General features: G+C 36.3%; 1 protein-coding gene across 4 annotated transcripts; it reads right to left on the reverse strand.

Moving 5' to 3' along the window:
• Window positions 1–1444: 1444 nt before the first annotated feature.
• On the reverse strand, window positions 1445–21167 carry LOC148802587 (protein-S-isoprenylcysteine O-methyltransferase B-like). Of its 4 annotated transcripts, none has more exons than XM_088899120.1 (4): window positions 20589–21137; window positions 15679–15922; window positions 3839–3967; window positions 1445–1927 (listed from the first exon to the last, which is right to left on the reverse strand). In XM_088899120.1, exons 1-4 carry the CDS (start codon window positions 20842–20844, stop codon window positions 1837–1839), a joined length of 720 nt encoding a protein of 239 aa, XP_088755246.1. In that variant the 5' UTR covers window positions 20845–21137; the 3' UTR covers window positions 1445–1836. The 4 variants fall into 4 exon arrangements, with proteins under 4 accessions (XP_088755246.1, XP_088755249.1, XP_088755247.1 ...); XM_088899123.1 differs by lacking the exons at window positions 1445–1927; window positions 3839–3967 and adding exons at window positions 1934–3070; window positions 4559–4691 and having other exon boundaries at window positions 20589–21163; XM_088899121.1 differs by lacking the exon at window positions 1445–1927 and adding an exon at window positions 4559–4691 and having other exon boundaries at window positions 3833–3967; window positions 20589–21167.
• Window positions 21168–25160: the final 3993 nt, after the last annotated feature.

The following is a 25160-nucleotide window of genomic DNA, read 5'->3' on the forward strand; positions in this document are numbered from 1 at the left end:
CAACACCCTGTGCTGTTGGAAGTCTACTTGGGCATGACACATGGTTATCATGTTGTGGGGGTAAAAGAGTAATTTCCCTCAAATATTCGTTTGACAAAAAAGGCAAGCAGGGGACTGAATGGGTGGGGTTTTAAGTGTAGTGAGTGATGTTGAAGAAGCTCCCCAACAGCCAAAGATTTCTAAATATTTGTAGTGGTGATGGTGTGCAGATGGTCAGCTGATGTGCTGCTACAACGAATTAGACCAACTTCAAGATATTAGCTCTGCCAAAAAATAACTGTGGCCATGTTTGTTTGCATTGTAATTTTATTTGCTCTAGTGCAAAAACACAGGAGTGCAAATTTTGGTTTACTCCTGTTTAAAGCTCCTGAAAGGATGTTAACGGTAGTCCGTCTACTTCAAAGGGGACAAAAGACCTGTGATTGCAAAATTGCAACAAGTAATTTATTCAGCTGATGATCCAAAGAGTGACTTACACGGTTATATAAGACTCTCCCACTGAATCCATCAACATGCAAGCCCACTAATAGAAATGTTACATTTTGTTTCAGTGTAGATGAAGGCATGAAGCAAAATAAACTATACAAACATTTAAAGCAAAAGCTAACCGGAACTTGCACTCTTCTGATTTACATTTCATGCATTTGTATTAATGCAATTTCATTTACACTGCAAATAGAGTTCAACAATCAAGAAAGGCACTGAACATCATCTAGAGATCGGATATAGAAGTAGAAATTTGACACTTTAAATAAAGATATATTCAATTTCCAATTTTCCATAACAAGACCGCCCTCCCAAAATCCCGGATAGCTCAGCCTGGGACCAAAAATTAGGTAATGGCAAGTAAAACAACCAAAAACAAACTAGGGAAAATAAAACAGAAAAATCAAACATTTCTGGAGTAATCGAACTAAGCAAACCAAGCAGTTTAGATATAAATATCCTCGAAGCCATTTGATGATGTCTCCTTAAACAACCTATAGGCTATAGCGAGCCAAGGAGTCATTGCTTGGTGCACTCTAATGGTAAAAATAATATCTCATATTATAATGAGAACGGAAGCTCCAGTATGAGAGTGGTCAATCTAGAAAAAGCTTCTTAGACCCCTAAAAGATATCAATGCAAAGATTAGAAAGAGATTTCTGCTCCAAAACCTAAAGTTTTATTTTTTATTTTTTCTTTGAAAAAAAAAAAACTAAGGTTTTATTTAAGTAAATTTTCATTTTGTTCCACCTCAAAATTTTATTAATTTTCTGATTTTATTTATCAAAATCTCCACCTATAATGCAACACCCCTTGTCTTTTGATAAATTCCCTGAAGAAATTTGCATGTTATTTACTTATTTTTGAAATGGGTGGGCAGGGTTGAGGACGATGATATAGGGCTATTATGAAATCACTCCAGATTTTTGCTAGAAAGAAGATATGTACAATGGCCCAATAAAACACAATCGAGAGTGAACATGCATATATATGTTGGAACATGAGATAACTGAACAAAAGTGTTTTTCCGTCATAAAATAGTACACAAGACAAATCCCAACTGATACCAGATATCAAATTATGAAAGCATAATGAGGCAATTTTACATCAAACTGCTAAAGAAAAGCAGGATTTCTTCCATCTCTTAAAGATCATTCTACTATGTTACAATAGAAGGCTTTAATGTGCGGTGAAATCCCAGGATTCCTCAACCATCCTCCAAACACAAGAGACAAAAACCCATTTGAAAATTGCCATTACCTCTCAACTTGTACCCATCCAACCCCACACAACATTAGAACAGGTTTAAACCCTGTTAGGAAATTGCTCACAATGTTATTTGCAGGCCCTTCACTTTATAAATGGCACGCCAGATGGAACCCTTTTAGCATACTCCTCGTACTCAGATCCAAAAAACTGCCTTAAGAAATACTCCTCATATCTGTTTTCTTTAAGATAAGGAAGCTTCAGGGTGTAAGAAACTTGTATAATTGCTGGAATACTGCATTATGTGTTCAAGTAAAGGAGATGAGTTACTTCCAAGTTCCAACCAAACACTAATGTCAATACAGTCCATGGGGATTCAATGGCACAAAGTAAAGCATGAAACGAGTTGGATACTTGGATCGCTGATCCATCCAAATTCAGACTCGTATACAGATGGGGAAATAGACCTGGATGTGGATTTGGATCCTTAAAAGGAATCTGCATATATGACCACATTGACCAGACTCGTTATGACTTGATCCTCACCGCCAAATTCAGACCAGAGTTTATTTTGGAATACGAGTCTTTTGAGAATCCAAACCTGTATGGGGATGGATCCAGATCCAGATCCAGATCTTGGGTCAAGCTAGGGTTGTCAACGTGTTGGATCTGGTTCGGAACAGCCTGTACCAGTCCTGTCCCAATTATTAATCAGGACAAAAACATAGACCCAGAATGTCCCGATAAGTGATCGAGTCTAACCCTATTAGACCCAATTATACTGACAGCTATAATTATTTAAATAAATTACCTAAAACTTGGTTTTTTATAATACAATCTTAATAAAACTGACAGTAAAATAACAAATTATTCATGTATTAATAAATCAAATGTTTTTAATCAAAATTATCTTATATATTATCTATCATTTTTACACTTACAAACATAAAATAGAATAAAAATTACAAAAAAATTAGGAAATTTTTATATATTATTAACAAAATAACCGGTTCGGATCTGAGTCGGTTTGGAACAAACAAGAGACAGAATCAATATAATTGGTTCAGTTGGTTCAGGTCTGTCAGTTTCGAGTAGAACCAACCCATTGACAGCCCTAGGTCAAGCTGCTATATATTGTAACAACTACCAAGAGAACCTTAAATCCAAGCAAAACAATGAAAAAGCTTAGAAAACAAGTGGCAATACAGTCTGTAATAATGAAACCAGAAATAACTTCCTGAAATACTTCCTTGGCAGGAAGTCAGAGAGGTTTCGGATTTAGAACAAATAGGTCAAAGTATGATAGAAGCAAAGAGAACTCACATTAAAGGAACCTTAGGCCCTCTTAACCCTGTCAGAAGTGTCATAATCCCTTTTACTAAACAAAGCAAAAAGAGGCTCTGTCAATATTATTACTAATGAAAAATGCAAGTCATAGAAGATATCAGTTTGTTAAAATATCAAAAAAAAAAAAAATTCTAAGCCCACATAGATAACTAATGGTACTAGAATGTATTTTGAAAGAAATCAATGCACTTGGACAGTTAGACTACTATAGCTTTTCTCTAGGTTTTTATTTATACTTATAAAAGAAGCACTAGAGACACCCATCACAAATCGACAAAATGTAAATAGGATTTTATGTGCAAAAAATACATGGACTATGGGAATGTTATATCTTGCACTGTGATTTAAAGCCTCCAGAGATGCTAGTATGGGCCTCAGGAATTATTCATGGATTTCTTCTTTTCTTATAGCATAACATATTGATTTATTTAGCTTTCTTGAAGAATACCATAGGGAGAAACAGATACAGAAGAGGAAGAAGTAAATCTCAAATTGTGACTGGGTTGATCGGCTGCTGGGTTCAATGTTCTCTAGTGTCCTCTCAATGTTTTGCAGTTGAGGAATAGGCGGAATGGTTTATCCTTTGGAGGTTGGGAGTTTGGTGGTGGGCTATGCGGTTTTATTGCCACATGGGGTTTCATTTTGTATAGCAGCAATATATAGGGTTGTCAGCATTTTCTTCTCCTTTTGCTTGCTGCTCACTGCTCAGATGTTTAGGTTTCTTGCTTGATTGGCTGGGGCTTTATTTCTTCAATAAATTGTTTTTCATTTACTATAAAAAATAATGAACAGTGGATACGGTATCCGTGTTGAGAAGAAGCGCCACGTAACCAGTGCAAAAGCAACAATGCATAAGGGATTGCAAAGCATTATCTGACTACCAGTTGCCCAGATGAAAAAGCCACAATATCCTGGATGACGGATAAATCTGGTAAGAAATGAAATGTGCAGACATATATAAAAATCATTGTTGAAAATAATGTAAAATAAGATTATTCATTCAACAATAACTGGCAAAAAGTTGAACATATCCCAAAATGTTGAAAAAATATACTAAAATGAAATTAAAGAACAGGAAAAAAAAGATCCTCCAAACTGACAAGACAAGAATTAGTTTCAATCTAGTAGAATACCATGTATTTGCATCAAGAAAATCTCTCTGCATATCTGTTCATGATTTTGTGAGTCAACAACAATTATCATACCAGGCAGGATAATGTCAACAATGAAGGTAACAACCAATTAGATAAATACAAATAAGTCTGATGGGATATTGTTGTTTATGTTCCATGTTTCAGAAAACTCTCCAAATCCCTCTCCTCTATTAATAATTTAGATTATGTATGGATAAGTTTCAAGATTTGTGCTTTTGCAGAACTCCACCAGTGTGAGCTTTGCTTGTCTTACACTGCCAGTCCCAAGCCTAGATAGAGGTTGGCAGCTGGAACTAAATTGAGGTGATTACTGACATGGTGGTTCATTGGATAAAATCAGTGGACCTATTCGATGATGTTCCTACCGTGGTTCTGCTGAATAGTTGGAAGGAAGTGGCAGATTCAGCTCCAAGCAGAAATGGCTCTCTTAATGGAATCCACCATGTTCTGGTTTCATTAAGCTGAATTCTGATGGCAGTAGTGAAGGCAACCCTGGGCCTTCAAGGATTGGAGTTATCAGGACAATGCAATGAATAAGACAAAACAGGAAATTGCTAAAAATTTGAACAATTAAATAACAAAGTATGAGCTTATTTGGAAGATAATTGATAGGAGGTAGAATGATCAAATGCACTGATATTTGCATGTTGCAGCTTATTCTCTTAATCCACAATTCCAATATGAATCCAACCGTCTTAACCATCCACACATCAAACTTGGCTTGTTAAGCTACATAGAGAAATTAACTCCAGATCCAAAGGAAAGGGAAAATGCTGGTCTTCAATTAGATGCATTTTGAAAAGCATTTAAAATTTTTGAAAAAAAAAAGTGGCAATTTCTACAAGAAAGAATAGGGACCCTGGCATGTTATAATTCTTTAAGTCTCAAGAGTTTTGACCATTATATTTGTTTTTTTTTTTCTAGTAAGTTACATTTTCTAACTTATCATTTTTTCACAGTTGATTGGTGGTTAGCATATGATGATGAAAATCGAGAGTTGACTAGGCTTGCTGTGAAAGTGTTGAGTCTCACATGTAGTTCATCTGGTTGTGAACAAAATTGGAACTCTTTTCACCAAGTAACTGGTGGTTAGTATATGTGAGACTCATGCTATGTTAAAGATTGATTCTATATTAATGAATTTATAAATTTTAATTTATGATTTTGTGGCTTGTAAAAGAATAGATCCACACTAAAAGAAGGAACCGCCTACAACAAAAGAGACTCATTAGTATATATTTTGTACAATCTCAAGTTGAGACGAAGAGAAGCAAGAGAAAAACTATAGAAGATCCACTTTGTTTAGATGACATAGAATCTGATAATGAGTGGATAACTGAAAATGATGCATCAAATGCTCAAGAGCAACTTCATACTTTTGAATCACTACTTCATGATGTTGGGATTGATCAAGATTTTATTGATGAGGTGATGGACTTATTGGTTATATAAGACACAACTTCTGGTTTATGGATTTTGGATGTTTGTATCCTCTTCTCTATTATTTTATCTTGGTTTTCATATATTACTTTTATCATCTATAAGCTGTAACAATTTTTCTTTTTATTCTTTGAGGCTTATGCCTCACTATGCCTTGAGGCTTAGACATCACCTTTTGGGGCCATAGCACCTCAACTACGCCTTTAGTCTTTTAAAATCTTGCCCATGAATACAACTCAAGCTACAAGAACCATCTCTTAGTCCAACCAGTGACCACCTAAGACTCATCATAAACCTCCACGCTCTATAAACCAATGAATACATCTTTAAAAGCAATGCCATAGTCTGAGCTCTGACAGGATCACAAATACTAACCAGAGTAAATGCACAAGTTGAAAATAAACCAAACGTTAAGTCTAGCAGTGTTACAAGGTTTAAGGCTGCATAAACTACTCAAGGGATGTTTGGTTGGAGGAATCAATTTGTTAATTCCAATTTTTAGATTTTCTACATCAGCTGGTTCCCCAAATCACGTGAAAAGTCCTCTTTGGTAAGACTGATTCCTTAAAAATCAGTGGAGTTGGTTAGTCCAGTTTTTGGTGCTTTGAATTGATTCCTAACAGGGAACTGACATGTCCATGCCAATAATTTACAAACCAATAATGCTGTGACAGTTCCATATTTTTTTGAGAAACTGTTTCATCAGCATTATTTCTACCAAATATATTTTCATGAAGAAATCAGTATTCTGCAAACCCCAAAAAATCAGAGATTCTTGAGGAAATGTATTGATAAATCAATTCTTCCAACCAAACACCCACTTGATTCCAGAAATCTGATTATGGAAGGGGACTCCAAATTTGTAATAAGCAGGCTAAGGGACAAGAGAAAAGCTTCTTGGCTTTACAGACTCGTCATGTGAGAGATCATGCATCTATCTGCAGAACTGGGTGTTTAAGTTCAATTGGGTGCAAAGAACAGCAATCTGTTAACAATAAAGTTCAATGGGCTGACTCAATGACAAAATCATTGGGGGAATAGGACACCCTTTATTTTGATAGATAGGTGAATAGGGCACCATTGTTTTGGGAAAACATGCCACAGTGATGTACACAAAGTAAACTTTTCAGAGTTGGACAGCTTAGTCTAGTCCAAAATAATATCTGAACATGCTATTCTTTTATTCTTGCCAATAAAACCTCAACCGTATTTGGTGGGATGCCCTCATCAGCATGAGTCAGCAATTGGCACTCTGTTGATTAGCCACAAAATTAACAGGGATCTATCAATGGGGATAAAAGGGAGGTGTCATCTGGCGATACCAGAGAGGTGGCTGATAATTTGGTTGTTGCTGCCTGTGCAGTGATACTTCTGAGCAGACCTCGAAATTCCAGTACGATTTGGGCGGGAACAGTAAGGGATGTAATATATTTAGATCGCATGGAAAAAAATTGGAGACAGTGGATTCTCAAGACCAGTGTTCTAAAAGGCGTGGGAGGCATACACCAGGAGGCACGACTCCAAGTGAGGCACCCCAAACGCCCTGAGGCTCATATGCTTTTTTCATGAGGCGTATGCCTCATGCACACCTCATGTAAAAGGACAGGAAAAAAAAAAGAAAAAAGAAAGAAAAAAAGGAAAGGAAGGAAAGGAAAGGAAAGGAAAAGAAAGGGAAGGGAAAGAAAAAGAAAAAAAGAGAAGAAAAAAAAAAGAGAAAAAGAAAGAAAAGATAAGGGTAAAGAAAATGGGTCGGAGGCTAAGCCCCCAGACCCCTTGGCCACCCCCAGCCCCCCTTTTAACTAGTGCTATGCATCTTCATTCTTCTTAATATAAAAGATTTTTATTAAAAATAAAGAAAAATGAGATTCTTCTGCATCTTCTTCCTCCTCATCCCCCCTCCTCTTAAGGAGGCGTATGTTCAGGAGGCTTACACCTCTTACGTTCTGAACTATGCCTCACACCTCAAGGTAGTGGAATGCCTAGCATCACGCATCCGCATTTTAAAACATTGCTCAAGACATTTGCAAGATTGATGGGTGGGATTGATGCACAAAACATTGGAGTCATTTCTTGAAGATTCAGCAAGAAAATATTGGTATTAGACTATTAGTAAAAGGATAGAGGGGAATAAGAGTAACTAGCTATTAGTACACAGTGTCGGTCAAACTGAAAAATATGGAGGATGGCTTCACCTGGGTGCTAACAAATGTTTAGGGGTGTTGTCATCTATTCCGCATTCATAAAAAGAAAAAAACAAAAACAAAAACAAATGTTTAGGGGTGGCAAATGGGTGGATTGGGTTGGGATGGGTATGGGTTGACCAACCTACCCATAATGACCCTCTAACCCATTTGCCACCCATATTTATTGATGTTAGTGGGTGACAACCCTCCCTGACTCACCCATATTACCCACTAATCCAAATTGGACATTTTTTTATCAATATTTTTTTTCTCCATCTCAAATGCTTAAAAACACAGAAATACATATTTCAACTAAGAAAACATAAAACATGTTAAAAAAATATTTTTCAAATAAACAAAAAATGCATAAAAACACTGAAAATGATAAATATATTTCATGTAAAACATCAGAAATTACAGAAAAAATAAAATATAATAAAAAATTTAAATGAAAGTATCATTTTACATAAAAACAGAAATTGTAAAAAACATAGAAAATTGCAGAAGAATAAAATATACAAAAAATGCAGAAATTCAGAAAAATATAAAAATTGCAGAAAATAGAAGAAATTATAAAATACAAAAAAAATATATAGAAAAACACAAAATTACAAATAAATAACAAAAAATACAGGAAAATGTATAAATTGTTAAAAACAGAAATTTCAAAAAAATAACAGATTATTAAAACACTGGAAATTCTAGAAAAATATGAAAATGCAAAAAACAATATAGGAAAAAATCAAAAAATATAAATATTGCAAGAAATTGAAAGAAAATGGAAAACCAAAAGCACCAAAATTCCAACAACCAGTATAAATTAAACAGGAAAAAATAAATTTTAAAAGAATATCAAAAATATTATCATACCTGTTCAATTGCAAAAAATTGAATTGGTCTTGTGTACGCCAGTAACAGCTACCCGTGATCGGATCTCTTGGTGAAAACTAGGACGAGTCAATGAGATCTGGAGGTGGAGCCCTAACCCTACAGTACCAAAGCATCATTGATCCAAGGGTTTCCTTCCCAAAGGCCTTCATTGGCAACAGAACCCTCGAAACAGCAAATGCCCTAAGGATCCCATGACAAGTGTCGTTTGTTGCGAGTCTACAACCAAACCCATGTCAATTGTTGTAGACTACAACCAAAGCCTCAGTGATGCTCAGCCCCAAGATAGAACCAGCAGCAAAGGGAATGAAAGAAGAAAATAGAAGCAGTTTGCCAGCACCTGAGAGAACAGAGGAAAGAATAGAGGCGGCAAGCTCTTTTGGTGGCAAGGAGTGTTACTGCACCAGCTTCTAGTGGTGAAGAAGAAAAACAAATGAAATTTTCAAACCTCAATCATCATCCTCTCCCAACTCTCTCCTTCCATCCGTCTTTCGAGCTATTCGAACCCTAAACCCTTTTTCCCCTCAGTTTTCGAGCCTCACTCTACAGCATGTTATGACACATGGGTACCCTTGACCAACCCACCCTGACCCTTTTTTACTTGACCCTTCGTCGCACTTGTAAGTTGTAACCCATCTAGCGATGTCATTGTCTTCTCCTGCTTCACCTTCCCATTCCAGAACACCACTTCCAATTCCAAAGCCACCCACACCTTGCTTCAAAGACCATCAGCATATAGATCTAAGCATCTTGGAATAGCCTTTGGCTTGACTCCAACAATCCTCATGCTTAGCACTCTCAAGTTACATTTGTTGTAGGAAAGCAAGCCACCTTCTTTTGCCACCACAATCTTCTCTAGTATAGATTTCTGCCACAGATTGAACGACAGCTCCAGCAGATTCAGATGAAGGCATCCACCATGAATCCTCATCAAGTTGCATGATGAAGACCATTTATCAATTAACACAGCTCCTTCCCCACATCCAGTATAGCTTTCCTTTCATTAAACAGTATGAGAACTGCTGTATCTTTGATACCCCCAACTTCTTTGTTGCATCTTCTAAAGTTCTTTTCCAATCCTTCATTTTTATCCAGTTACAACTAGCCTCTGCTCCCAATCTCCTTTCTCCCCATTTAACAAGATTTTTAGTTCCAATGCAGACAGCAACTGTCACAGAGTCCCTATTCTCGCATTGTTCTTCAAGCCCCAATCTCTCTAATATCTTCCTTCTTTCCATCAAATCCCCCTTCTTACCAATAACTTCTACTACTTCTGTTTCCTTCATTGAGCTGTTCTTTTTCAACCAGCTTTTCCTAACCACTTTGTGAAGTTCATTTGCAACTCTTATCCACCCTTCCAGGTTTTTGCCTTCTGGGATTATGATCATTTGCGTCTTCCCTTTCTTGAATCTTTCTTCTAACGACACAAACCAACCTTTTAAGTCCCTCCTTGCTGCACAATATTTCTTAGTCAAGTATCTGAAGGTGTCTTTCCAATCCACTCCCCAACTTACATGCACAGCATCATCCAGAAAACTTCAAAACCAGAAAGCTGCCTCCCCCACTAGGAGAACTGTACCTTTCCTGCCCTCTCGAACCTTGACTGTAGTCTCCTGATGATACATCTCCTCCAACAGAAACTCCTTCGTTTCCACCTTGATGAAGCTCCTCCAACCCCTTGTTGGTGAGAACTTCCCTTCCAACTTTTTCTTTGCTTCCTTTTCCTTCTCACATATTTAACATACACTCATTTCATAGTAGCCTATTAAAATGCACATGTCAACTTATTATAGCCACACTCCAATTGGCTAATATTTATTAATCTACTTTGTTTCCATGTTTGCACATTTTCTCTCTATAATAATGTCCCCCATACCTAACAAACAAAATTACACACCAAAGCTGACATTTAAAATCCTACTCTGGTTGAAAATTTTCATCACATTCATTCAACCCCTTCATTTCTAATCGATCTTTCCTATTAGTTTTAAAACTTTTTGTAGCTCCCCTTCTGTGAACAAATTGCTTTTATTTGCTAGAAATAAACACACAAAAAAACCATGGTACTAGGCCACTTTTTATGTTCTTTTCTCTTCTTTTTTTTGGGGGCATCAATGTTACTAGGTTATCTTATGATTTCCCCATTCTAGGGTCTGTCTCAATTCTGACAATACATAATTGATATTTTTACATTCTTACATTTAAAGAAAGCATGGTTCAGAACTTAAAGAAATGAAACCTGATTCTTTCACCTACACAGGACATAGCACCTAGGTATCCTGAGGCCAGCCAAGTCCAGTTCACCCAGCTTAGTCCAGCTCCTGCCAGTGGGGTTTGGTTCCTTAAAGTATGATCCCTACAACAGCTTGCTCTATATTAGCTGAAAAACTATATAATTCCTGATATACTTGTTATAGACTAGTGCCTCTGTAATAAAAGACTAATGTTTGTCCATGTTGAGCTTTATTTATTTTTATCAGTAAAAATGTATTTTATTAAAATTCAGATTATAAGCAGTTTATACAACTTGGTGATGGGATTGTTGATCCCTTTTAATCACTCTATTCTACCCCTCATTACAGTGCAGCCCAAAATAATTGCTGTCTCAATGCCCCCTGTTTTGCTAATCCATCAGCTAGCCCATTTGCACTTCTTTGGACCCATTTAAATTCAGCCTCAACCTCCTTTGTAATCTTCTCCACTTCCCTAATCACATGTTTAAACGTCCATGGGGTATGGCTGCTATTTGTTACCCATGAAATTATTACTTTTGAGTCTCCTTCCCCACTTCAACATGTCTACATCCTAGTTGTTTGGCTAGCTTTAACCCTTATAATAATGCCAATAGTTCAGCCTTCAGCAAGTTTCCATTGCCAATCGGTCCTGAGAACATGGTCTGAAGTAGCACAATTTTTGAGAGTAAGAGATATAGTAAGGCTGGAGTGGAAGCCACCAGAAGGCAATAAAGTAAAGCTGAATTTTGATGGGTGCTACTTCAAAAATTGTGCTATCCAAGGGTTTTACCCAATGGGCTACTTTCACCTTGATACTATCAATCACTTCCTCTATTGTTCTACTTTTTTCCAAGAAAATTCTGTTGTTCCTCTCTTCCCATGTTACCCAACAAATTGCTGCCTTTGTTGCTTTCCACATTACCATCCCTCCTTTCTTTCGTTGTCTCAAGAAATCATGGTTGAAGAGTCCTACCACATTTTGAGGGGGAACCCACTTGCAGCCAAAGAGAGTACAAAAGAATTCCCAAATTCGATGCACAAAAGAATAGGATATCATTAAATGAAAGGGTCTCACCACTTTCCTTACACAATGAACACACATGAGGAGATAGGCAAATATGTGGCCTTCTTTTCTGCAGCGTATCACAAGTGTTTACCTTACCAAAGAATATTTCCCAACAGAAGGTTTGGATCTTCGGGGGAATAGGCTTACACCAAATTTCTTTCACAGGGAAAATCCCACCTAGAAGGTTGGGGGAAGCAAGTACTTTGAAGAAAGAGGAGCAAGAAAAGAGGCCGTCTGGAGAGCCTACCCAGATTCTAAAGACTTCCAACAAAGGGTCCAAGTGGATTTGCCCTAGGGGGTCCAGCAATCAGATTAAAGATTTACACTCATTTTCCCTTAATCCCCTTCTAAAGCCCAAATTCCAATTCACACTGTTTGGAAACAATGATCCTAACATGGATATAGCTTCCCCCTTAAGGTTAGATAGCGCAAAGAGATCAGGGAATTGGTCTTTCAGTGGGGTTTCCCCTACCCAAAACGAAATTCTAGTACCTTGTCCCACATCAAACCGGATGGAATTGAGGAAAGTAGGGTAGATTTCATGAATTGCTTTCCTAGGAGAAGCTGAAGAACTGTGAGGGAAAACTTTTGCATCGCAACCATTTCCAGGCACCCCATGAATGCTCTCTACCACTTTGTGCCACAATTTGTCACCCTTAAAGGGAAACCTCCAAAGCCACTTACCTAGTAGAGTTGTGTTCCTTAAAAGGATGTTCCCAATTCCTAAACCCCCTTGTTCCTTAGGTTTACTAACCTGATCCCACTTGATCAAGTGATCCTTCCCTTCCCCTCCTGGGTCCCAAAGGAAATCTCTCATATACTTCTCTAGGCACCTTGCTACCTTGGAAGGGATTCTGAAAGGAAATAGGTGGGGAGGTTTGCTAGAGTGGCTCTAATCAAGGTTATTCTTCCACCCAAAGAAATGTAATTCCTCTTCCAAGGGCTAACTTCCTATCAAACCTTTCTAAAACTGGTTTCCAAAACCCAACTGACCTAGGTAACTAATAGGCCAGCTTCTGATCTCACACCCCAAGATCTCTGCAAATCTCATTAGTTCTCCTTCCTCTAAATTGATATTGACCCCTACAATTCCACTTTTGGTCCAATTTATCCTTAGCCCTGTTACTCCCATAAAATTATTCAGCAGCCCCCTAAAATTTTCCACCACTTCCTCATTGTTTCCTTCACAAAAAAATATGGTGTCATCTGCAAATTGGAGATGGGTAACAATCACTCAATTTCTACCTACCCTCCAATCTCTAATAAGGCCTTGAGCATTAGCTTTTGCCACCATTCTACTTAACACTTCTGCCACTAGGGTAAACAAGAATGGGGATAGAGGGTCACCTTGCCTAATTCCTCTCCTGGCCGGGAAGAAATCCTTTGTTGTACCATTAATTAGAATTTAGTAATGAGATGAACTTAAACATCCTTTGATCCAAGCCCTCCATTTATCTCCAAATCCCAGTCTTTCTAATACTTTTAGAAGGACTTCCCAATTAACTAGGTTGTAGGCTTTTTCTAGATCTACCTTACAAACCAGCCCCTTTTCTCTACCCTTTTTTCTTTCCCCAACGCATTCATTAGCCACTAAGATTTAATCCACAATTTGCCTTCCTTCTACAAAAGCTCCTTGGAAAGGAGAGATGATCGAGGGTAACACCTTTTTTAGTCTTTCTGCTAAGACCTTTGACAGAATTTTGTAAACACTCCCAATGAGACTTATTGGTCTAAAGTCTTTAGGAGTTTTGGCCTCCCTCTTCTTTGGAATCAAAGTGATAAATGTGGCATTTGATCCGTCCATGTTGGGCTTTTTCATCGAACGTTGAAACTGAATTTCATTATTACCATGTCAATATGTGACAATGAAATCTTTGTGCAAACCTTCAATGCCCAGAAAACCCCAATAAATTTTCAATGAAATCTTCATCGCCCAGTCAAAACTTCTAAAACCCAATAGATCAGCTTCTGGGATCCTCAAATTAAAACACCAATGCACTTTACTCATAAACTAACTTTGAGCCGCAACTTAATGACAAAGTTGAATTATTGTGTAAAGACAAAAGAAGCTACTCTCCACACCAGTGTTACAAAAGTAAACATGTGCAGGAAGCTTGTGATGCCCCATTAAACAGGTCAAGAACCATTTATTTCAAACAAGACCAAGTACTAAATGCATTCCAATCTACAAATAGGCACCATCTAGGCCGCCCAGGTTTTGCAATGCTTGGCCACCCAAAAGAGTGTAGATCTCACAATTGGGAAGAACCAGTACACTTCTCTACACCCATCTCCATGGTGGAACCACGTTGCATGCATAACTGTCAAGGCAATGCCTAAGTGGGCACCTAGGTGAAAAGATGCCTATGGAGGGTCACCTCACTTGAGTGCCTAGCTATTTTCCACATGGCACTATATTCTTATATTTTTTAGTTATTGAGATTATAATAATAAAATAGATATTTTTTTGATAAGCAACAAATTTTATTGGTTAAAGATAAGTAAGATTGCAAAGGTACTGGATAGGTGCCCAGACACCCATATTTTCAATAACAGCAATTACAGTTCAGCGCAAAACAAGTGTCTCAATACATTCCCTGTTTAGTCATATAATCTGCCATTCTGTTTGTTGATTACTTGATCTCCTAACTCAGTTGAAGGTAGTCCCCACTTCCTTGGATAAAAACTGAATTTCCTTTATTGTCTGCCTATAAGCTCATGCTCCTGGAATACTGCTGTTCAACCAAGAAATAACAACTTTAGCATGTCCCTCCACCTCCAAAGTTTGATTCCAAGTTTCTTAGCTATCCTCAGTCCTTGCAGAAGCACCAATACTTCCGCTTTAACAGAATCGTTAATTCCAATGGGGCCTGAATTGAAAACAGAGATTTGATAGTACCTGTTGAATCTCTAATTACACCTCCAATATCTGCCGGTCTTGGGTTGCCTAGAGATCTACCATCAAAGTTAAATAAAATAGACATTATTACACTAAGTTATTCATTTTGTAAGTTTATATACTAGTTTCTTTTCATTACTTTCTTATTTGTTAGGTTTTCAATCAAGACATGTGTTGGTGCATGCTGTCTTGAACTCTTGAACCCTTGAACACTTCAAAACTTAAACCGATAAGCAATGATGAACTTAAAATTTTGTCCAATCAACACATTCGCCTCTTTGGGTACTGGGATGTATGGCACTTTGTCATTCTTGTATATATATTTCATTTTTTTCAAACCAATGAAGTTACCTGTTACCAATCAAAAAATAGTTGATTTTCTATGTTTAATATGAAGTTCATTTTTTATGAAGGTCATTGATAATTACTAGTGAAAGATGATTGCTGGTTGCTATGAAACCTAGGTAATTGCCTAGTCAACTAGGCAATAAGGTGCCCAGTGCCCCCTATGACCTAGCCTAGCATTGGCACCTTGAAAACTATGGCTGCATGTGCAAAATGTGTACAGTATAGGCAATGAACATGGATTCTATCAGTGCCTATTTCAGTCTGTGTTCCTTATCTAGTTCTAAGGTTAGATTACTGATGATGAGGAGGATCCTTTCAAGAAGACAACATAATCACTGAGCTCTATAAAATTCTTTTAAGCTGTTGCAGTAAAATAGAGTTCCATGATCAATATGCAGTTACCTAACCCATTTTGTATAATACTTGCCTGTAAATTCCATGAGTAACCAGCATATGATGTTCTTCATGATATTTCCTGATCATATGTGTAAAGGCATGTCCAGCTGTTATAATTGCAGTTTTTCGTATTATCTCTCCTAATAGCACCATCACAAGGCCCAAGTTGCTTATCCACCAAAGTTCCTTGAGTCCAGGGAAGAAAGCAATCTCAAGCATGTATTCCAACAATGAGAAGCTCAATGCTATAACATAATTTTTGCTGATCAGAAGTGCTGCAATTGGATCAAGAAATATTTTCTTACTCAAATAGTAAGTAGCCAGAAACCCCACTATTAAACATAGTTGAATGAAAGTGCAACAATATAATCTGAAGGACTGTTTAATAACAGCTGAAGTTGCTGAACTGAACAAGTTATTGCTTTGTCTTATAGTGGACAAAATAACTAAGTAATAAAATATTCAAGGGCATAGTAATCTATCCAAATTTAGCATCAGTCGTTAAGGAATAAGCTTCTCAGTTCATCTACTTCAGCCGTTATTAAACAGCCCCTGAGAACTTCAACAAAACATATAAAGACAGAAAAAAATAAAATCTTCTACAATGTTAAGCCTATTTAGATGGTTTGTCCCCCTTGAGGTTCACAATTTAAGATTTTTTGCAGTAAGCCTCAGTCCAAAAAATAATGCCTAAAAGTTGTAAGTAAATCCTGAAATGGTATAAAATTGACCAATTTTGAGATAAAATATCAAGGAAATAATTGAGAAGAAATAGAATATTGGAAAGTTTATTATGGTAAAAGTAAAATTAATACATTGGATAATCTATAAAAGAAGTGGCCTCTTCTTTGTTTGTCTCCAAACTGGTGTGTTCTCTGCAAAGCTAATGGGGAGAGTTGTTAACACCTTCTAATCTCCTGTCCTTTTACTACAAATCTCTTTATTTGGATGTAGGTGGACTTTACCTTTGAAGTTACATAGGTTTTTGATCCTTCTACTTTCAGATGGACAAAAAGGAGGGGCAAAATTGCAACAAGAGTGAGATATATTGGGTAAAACAGTGGATTTATTCTCACAATTTTCATTTTGATGATATTTGGAGAAATTGGGCATCAATGGCTAATAGATCTTCAAATGAGAGGATCATCTGATGAGAAAGTAGAGGAAAGTGGCCGACTCTGCTCCATTAAGAGTTGTTGTTAGACCTTCCTGGACCCCCTCCTACCAATGGATTTATCAAGCCGAATTTTGATGGCAGTAGCGAGGGCAATCCTGAACCTTCAAGTATTGGAGGTGTTTTCAAAGATGAGGATGGTTTCATTAGGGCTCTTTTCTCAGGCCCTATTGGAGTGGGTAACTCGTTGAGAGCAAAAATTTATGCTGTGATGGAAAGAACTCAGAAGGCCAAGGAATTAAATATTTCTAAGCTAACAATTGAAGGGGACTCAAAGCTTGTTATTGGATGGCTTCAAAAAAGGTGGAGATAGGCTGGTGGGATTACATAAATGAAAAAAGGGAGTTCAAGTACCTGACACAAGGCATGGAAATTCAGCTGCATTGGACTAAGAGAGATGCTAATTGTTTGGCTGATATTCTGACCAAGCAAGGGGTGGGAAGAAGCAATTTTTTTTCGGGCTATGTTAGTATGTTGTAATTTTTGTTTTACCTTTTGAGGGGAGCTAAGAAAGTTTATCTCCCCTCTTCTCTTTGTAGTTTCTTGAATCATATTTAATGAATCCCATTCAGTTATTGATCAAAAAAGAGGAGAGGATCATCTCCAATTGGTCACCTCCTGAGGATGATTTTATTACACTTAATTTTGATGGAAGCAATCAGGGCAACCCAGGCCCTTCAGGTATACGGGGTGCTTTTAGAGATAAAGAAGGAAGTGTAGTGGCTCTGTTCTCAGGTCCAGCAGATGTGGGGAACTTGATCAGCGCTAAGTGCCTTGCTGCTCTTCAAGGAGTATAGCAAGCAAGGCAGATGAATTTTGATAAATAGTCATTGAAGGGGATGGCAAGTTGGTGACTGGCTGGCTGAGGAACATGGAGTTAGTAATCTAAACTTATAGGGAGGAGATAAAGAGATTCAAATGGCTTGCCAGTAAATATGACTTTAAGACTACAGTGGCAAAGAGGATTGGCTAACATGGCAGATACTCTAGCCAAGCAAGGGGTTTCTAGGGAGCAATGTTGTAATCTGTTGTTGCTTTTTTTGAGAGGTTGCACCTTGCACCTCTCTGTGGATCCTTGTAACCTTGATGATTTTCTTTTTTTTTTTTTTGATAAATGAACCTTGATGATTTTCTTAATAAAGTATTTCGTTATAACTATCAAAAAAATAAAAAATAGAATGTTCAGAGAAATTTTAAACAATATTAAGACAAATTTTAATTGCACAGGATATTTAGCATTAGAAAAGCATAATAAGTTCAACAAATTTTGGGAGCAAAACTACTTGTTAATCATTATATACAGATTATAACAGTAAATTCTTCACCCAGTTTCTAGCTATCAAAACTATCCAATGAAAAAAACGTTGTTTCTTTTTTTTTCCGGAAAGTATTGACAAGAACAAATTAGTATATAGAACAAGAAAGGATAGGAAGGAGAAATCCTATAATCTTCACATTAAGGAGGAAAATCAGATCTGAGATGGGATAAAGAACAAAAAAGTAGAAGAGTTTCAGATCTGAAATATAGAAGAATAGATCACACCTTTCAGATCTGGGAGGAAAATGATAATTCAAATTCTTATTCCATAATCAAGTTTTTGATCAAGAAAATTTGGACCATTTCTCAATTTGTGCATGTCATCCTTGCACAGGGGCCATGCACAAGTCCTCTACTAGCTATAATCAAGTTCTCTACCAGCCAAATTTACAAAAGCACATATTTCTCTCAAACGCCTCTCCAAGTTTGGAAATACCACGCTCCACCATCTTCAACAAATCGGGAGAAAAGTTTGAAGACAAAGCCAAGTTTGAAAGATTGGTACTAGGACCATCACGGTCTTTCTGATCATTTTTAGTAAGTTGTTTTATTTCTAGCCTTGCAGATAAAGTTTGAGTTGGGGGGAAAATGCACCAGCCATCTACAGTTATTCAGAGTTTTGAGCTTGCAAGATAGAAAGAAGAGTTACTTATAGTATAAAATTCACATGCAACTTTGGATGTATCTCTACCAACCAAGAAATTAACATTTGCAGAAATGGAGTAGCACCTCAGGGCACTATTCTATAACCGCAATGAAAAGTTCAAGACCAAACATCAATGGAAGGCATAATTGGCTCCTTTAGAAGGCTTTTAATTAAAGAATCTTAATGATACTTTAGGAAATTTTCATGTTTCACTAGAACAATTTGATAAAGGTGGAACATGGTCAATGGATTCACCATAATCACTCTTCAAGGCAAGGGTGCTTCCAAAGGGAGTGGAATGATATGCTTTATATCTAGTTACTATATCCAATTTCTATTTCATTGCTCTAGTTAGAAAAGAAGAGAATTTATTAGGATAATGCATCTTTTTTTTTTTTGATAAATAGATAGAACCTTTTATTAATTTGGAAATATTACCACATACAAGCAGCCCTCGGAAAGGCGCAAGCTGCAATATCTCCACTAAAGAAGAAAACAAAAGCAATAAGTTACAGTTGTGCCCAATACAAAACTTCCCTATCTAACCCTTGCTTGGCTAGACAGTCTGCCATAGCATTTGCTGATCTTCCCACCCATTATATTCTTAGGTCCATGTTTCTTGTCAGCACCTTAAACTTTTTAATTTCATTCCTGAAGCACCAAACTACTGACTTTGGGTCCTGCAACCAGCTTATTACAACCTTTGAGTCACCTCCAACTATTAGTTGTTCCACCCCTAATTGAACAGAAAACGGTACACCTTGCAGGGCAGCAAACAATTCCGCTCTAGTAGAGTCTCCCACTCCTAAAGGACCTGAGAAGATAAGTATCGCATTCCCAACTTCATTCTTCAATACCCCACCTAACCCAAAAGGGCCTGGGTTTCCTAGACTGCTTCCATCAAAATTCAACTTCAAGAAGCCTGTAGGAGGTGATGACCAGCTTGTTCTCACTTTAATCTTGGAAGAGGAACAACTTGCCACTGCTGCCCAATTCCTCCAAATGTCATTAAAGGAGAATTGGTGGAACAAGTCCAAAGATTTCAGCCAATGAATCACCCTAACCAAGACACAGTCCTTAATCTCTTAAAGGTTCTTCCTTTCCTTCTCCAAAAAAGTTCTAACATTCCTTTCTTCCCAAATTGTCCATATTAATGCAGCTCTTGCACACCTCCACATGATTTTACCCCTTTTTTGCTGCCAAACAAAAGTAGAGGGATCAAAAAGCAATCTTAAATATGCTGGCAAGTTCCAATTGCTCCCAAACAAAGAAAGAAGCCAATTCCATAACTCTGGAATAAAGGAACAAGAAATTAGCAAATGATAACAGTCCTCACCAAAATCTTAGGGGGAACAGGTCTGCGCCAAACTTCCTTAACAGGGAAGCCCTGCTGAGGGTTAAGGACTGCACCAAAATCTTAGGATATGCATCTTATCATATTACGGTGCTTCCAAGGGATGGAATGATATGCCCTCTATACGGTTTATATATTCACTTTCTATTTTGATTATTCCATTTAGAAAATTAGCAAATTTACTAGAAAACAAATGTTATCATGTTAGGCAACTTATTTCCTACTGTAACTTCATTCCAAATCCTATCCTTTATGGTTTATCCACTTATCCATCTTAACATTCACATTTTTCCAACATTCATTTTCTAACACGTTGTTTATTGACTGCTCAACACTCAGCAGTTTAACAACAACAAATTCAAGCAAAGCCTCAGAGTACTAAAGATTTAAGCAAAAAAATTAGAACAACAAAAACTGAATCGAGAGATGCAAAAATGAAGAGTACGTACAGGAAAGGGTTACACTTGATCTTCCGTGAAAGAAAATCGCCAGAATATACTCTGTAGTGTGAAAGAAAACAACTGCCGCAAAGAACTGGGACAATTGCCTCAAAGCCGTGTGACTGACGAAGGCCGTCACCATTTTTAACTGTACGAAAGCTACTAACTTATCTACGCTATGCAGCCTTAACTGAAATTCTTGGGTTCTGAAAGAAACCCCAACAAGATTCTTACGAGCTAATTCTAGGGTTTCTTTCACCAGCATGAAAAGACAAAATATCAATCAATGGGCACCGAATCTTCTATTTCTCCCAAATTACATCACAAAGGGCTAACGCAAAATGATGAAAATAGAAAATCTTAATAAATTCAGTTAGAAATGAACTGTGAGGTAAGACTATAACTTGAAGAAATTGTAGGGAGGGAACCAAACACATATATACCCCACAACAACAGCATCCCATAAAATTCTTCACATTGGGTTATAAGCAAATTCGTTCCTATGATACAATAAAGTCTTGGACGAGAATCTGCAACCAGCAAAATTGAAGAGTCTTTGAAAAACCTTTTATAAGACAGTAGCAGATCAAACTTAGAGAGACAAGAGAGAATTCAAAAACTTGTGTGCACAAAAGTTTGATTTATGCTACTTAAATAATTTCTGAAGGGTTATGGAGTAGAGGAAAGTACTGGTTCAAGAAAGGCTCCTTGAATAGTCACAATTTCAAATATTATGACTATTAAAAAGGTAGTTAACAGTTAATGACTGTTAACTTTGAATTGTGCCTTTTGATCACACCTGATCGAATCGTGACCGTTGATGTTTCAACAGTCAGCCTTGCACCAAAAGTGCGAGCAAAGTGCACCTCTGAAGCACCCCATTATGCCATGCACACACGTGTGTGCATGCATTGCGCGGTAAATGTGGGTAGGATTCTTGTGTTTAGGAGATCTGAATTCCTTCATGAAACCCTCCAAAACGATCATTGGGAGTATGAAATTGGAGCGTATTTGACATTGGGAACATGGAGCATTACATACCTATGAGTTCCAATGTACACTTCAGTAGAATGAAAAGAATGAAATCAATGTACAAGGCTATCTAGCTAGACTCAAATGCTACGAAAACTATAATAGCACGTGATGAAATGATCTTTCTTTTATCATTTCATGCGTGAGAGTGAGAGAGAGAGAGACCTGTTATGTATGAAGTAAAAACAACCATTAGAAACCCAAGAAACATCAGCGCAGTAGGCAAAGAAGGAATGTTAAACCATGCTGCATAGCACGTAGCCATTAAGAGAAACTAGTAAAGAAAACCCAAAAATCGTTTGTTACAATGTGTCCTAAAAGAATTGATGTCCCTTTATAAGGAGAGACCATATGAGCTTGCTTCCTCTTCAATACACAATTTGGAATTAATTAATTCATTTGTCACAATGGGTCTTAAAAGATTCTGAGACAAAAAATAATAAAATCTAATGTAACTAGTCATATAAAAATGGAAATTATGTGATGAGACAAAAATCTGATGTACCCAACTTTGAAACTTTCATTAGTTAATTTAAGCACTTAGTTAAATGTAATTAACCATGACAACTTAGTAAATTGTACTTCACAACATTAGTTAAGTAATTAAAAATAACAAAGTAAACAATAAAATTATTCAATAATTAATAAATGGAATAACTTTTAACCAATGGATTAAAAATTCAATTTAAAAATCCAATTAGATTAATTTGAAAATAACAAAAAAAACTATTGATTTTAAAAATAACATTTTGATTTAAAACCATCTGAAAATAATACAAATTTAAAAAATAATAAAAAAAACTAAGAATGGGCTTTGTTTTGCTTGTCAAAGCCCATGTATTTCAAATAATGATTAATAAAAATTAAATTTTATTTAAATTTGTATTTAAAAAATAATAAAAATACTAAGAATTAATATAAATTTTTTTCTGAAAATAATAAAATTGAATAAATAATAATAAAAATCAATACAAATTTATAAGACAATACATAAACCTAAAAATTATGCTTGAGGATGAATTCAGTTAATTGAGAATGTTATAAGACTCATTCTTCCTAAATTTTTGCTTAACAAAACACGGATTCTTTCTAGTTAGCAACCTATTATTTGCCAAGAGAGCAATATTTATTTGAATTGACTGAGATTGACTTGACTCAATTGAAAATGTCATATAAATTTGATAAAATATTATACATTTATACTTGGTGGGTGTCGGCTTGCTTGGCCTGGACCCAACCCACACTACGTGCAGGCTTGCTGCATGTCCGTGCCAAAAATATGCTGCCCAGGCCTGAAAATTTGCGGGCCAGAGAGGATCATATCTGGTTGAGATCTTTACCTTTTATTCGTGGAATAATTAATCAGCCAACAACCTCCGTATGAAGTTGTTGCACATATTGATTATTGGGTGTATCAAGTTGACTAAAAGATAAAAACAGCAGGGCACAGTTTGCATTTGTACTTCTTCCCAAATGAGTCTAGTTTACAAAGAATATAAATATATTGATGACTTTTTATAGTGATCATTGATTTTTGAAAATAATGATAGGTGGAAGAGTGTAAAGTTTTATATTGATAAAACTGATGTAGTTTTTATATTGATTATCGATTTAAAACTTTAAAGCTGATGAGATTTTATATCAATTATTGACGTAGAACTACACTCTATCAAACACACATAAAACTAAATCGGAGTATAATTTTACGTCAATAATAACTACATCAAACCAATGTAAATTTTACATCGATTCTTGATTTATATTACATCCAAATGCAGCCTAAACAAAAATAGCAAGAGTATGTATGTAAAAGGAGAAGGGAGACAAGAATTACCAAGTAAACTTTATTAAGTTACGATTTATGCCAAATTCTAGTATGTGGAAAAACATATATATCAGCACCCAGTTCCACATTAATTCTTCTGACACTCAGCCTAATTAAAATCACCGCGATCGAAAGTTATTACTACAATAAATCTATTATACAGTAGTCAGGCAACAGTCCCCGTCTTTCAAATACGTGGCATTCTAAAGTGATTTAGTGTAATAAGAAAATCTATTATAATAATAATTATACTCAATAATTAAATACTGATTATTAATAAGGATATAAGAAGATAATCATCACCATTATAAATTAAAAACAATATTAATCTTTAATTAAATAATTAAGTAAATATTACATTTTGATTTATATTTAAATTTTTATTGTAAAAATTTTGACTATAATAATTATTACGATAGTAAAATCATTAATTAAATACTTAATAATAACAAGAATAATTAATTAATTAAATATCATAATACAATTAATTTTTAAAAAATAAAGAAATAATAATAAAAAGTTAGATAGATTTTGCTTAAACAAAATAAAAATTATCAAAAAATACTAGCCCTGTACTATAGTATGGGGTCATTCTCTTGTAAAAGGCATTAAAGACTGCGGTGGCAAGCCTTAAATTGCAACCATAGCAACCATGATCCTTCTAACATACCAGTGGGGTGACACTTCGACTGTTCAAGACAATTTTTGAATCATTGTTGATCCAAATGGTCGGATCAATCGGTCCAAAAACCATCGTGGGCAACCGGTTCTGTTTCATCTCTGACCACTATGGATGAAGTAATAAGATAAAATGATAGATTTGTTACAAAAATCCCAACAAACTCATAACCCTTGTAACCTTTAGGGTTTGTTCATTTTTTGGATTTTAAGAGGGGAAAGTTGGTCAATGGGATTTTGGTCCCCATTGACCATGGATTCCGGCTTTAGTCAGGGCAAAGCCTGTTTCGGCAACCTTTTATTTCATGGGATATATTCGCAATGTAAGGTTGCGTGGGGCTGTTTGAACGGTGCAAGCACCAACTTGCCCTGATAGAAGCTGAACTCTTGACCAAGAAGCCTATGTTCCTTTTTCAGATTTATGTGGGGACGGGGGAAAAATTTAGTTTCTTGAGTACATACCCATCTCATAGGTGAGTAAATAACTTTCCCACTTTATGGAAAGTTGCCAACACTTGGATGGGAGAAAAAAGTGCCCCTTTTATATAATAATTGATCTTTATGGCTAAAATGGTCACTGTCTTATTTACCTAGGAAATAAAAGAACATAGAAAACACACACTTGAATAAGTGTATTTACCCGGATAAGTGCATTTCAACACTATGGAGAACACTCACACTAATAATATATTTGGTCTGCATGAATTGGAGACAAAATCATGGACACGACAATCGAGAATCATCACCGCAATGCGATCAAGAATCTCGTCTCAGCTCGATCAGTAAAAAAAAAGGTCGTGGTGGCAAGCTTTAAATTCCAACCATAGCAACCATGATCCTACTAACATGCCAATGGGGTGACACTTCACAGTTCAAGGCATATCTTACCCAAATGAAAAAACAAAAAAGTTCGAGGCATAGTTTTTGAATCACGATCGGTTCAGAAACCATTAGGCAACCGGTTCTGTTTCATCCCTGACCACTGTAGGTGAAGTAATAAGATAAAATGATAGAAGGTGTCTATTAGTTTGATTGAGAAGATCGAC

This window comes from Nelumbo nucifera, chromosome 2 (genome assembly GCF_055504915.1).
Source record: "Nelumbo nucifera cultivar China Antique chromosome 2, China Antique-T2T, whole genome shotgun sequence".
Classification (NCBI taxonomy): Eukaryota; Viridiplantae; Streptophyta; class Magnoliopsida; order Proteales; family Nelumbonaceae; genus Nelumbo; species Nelumbo nucifera.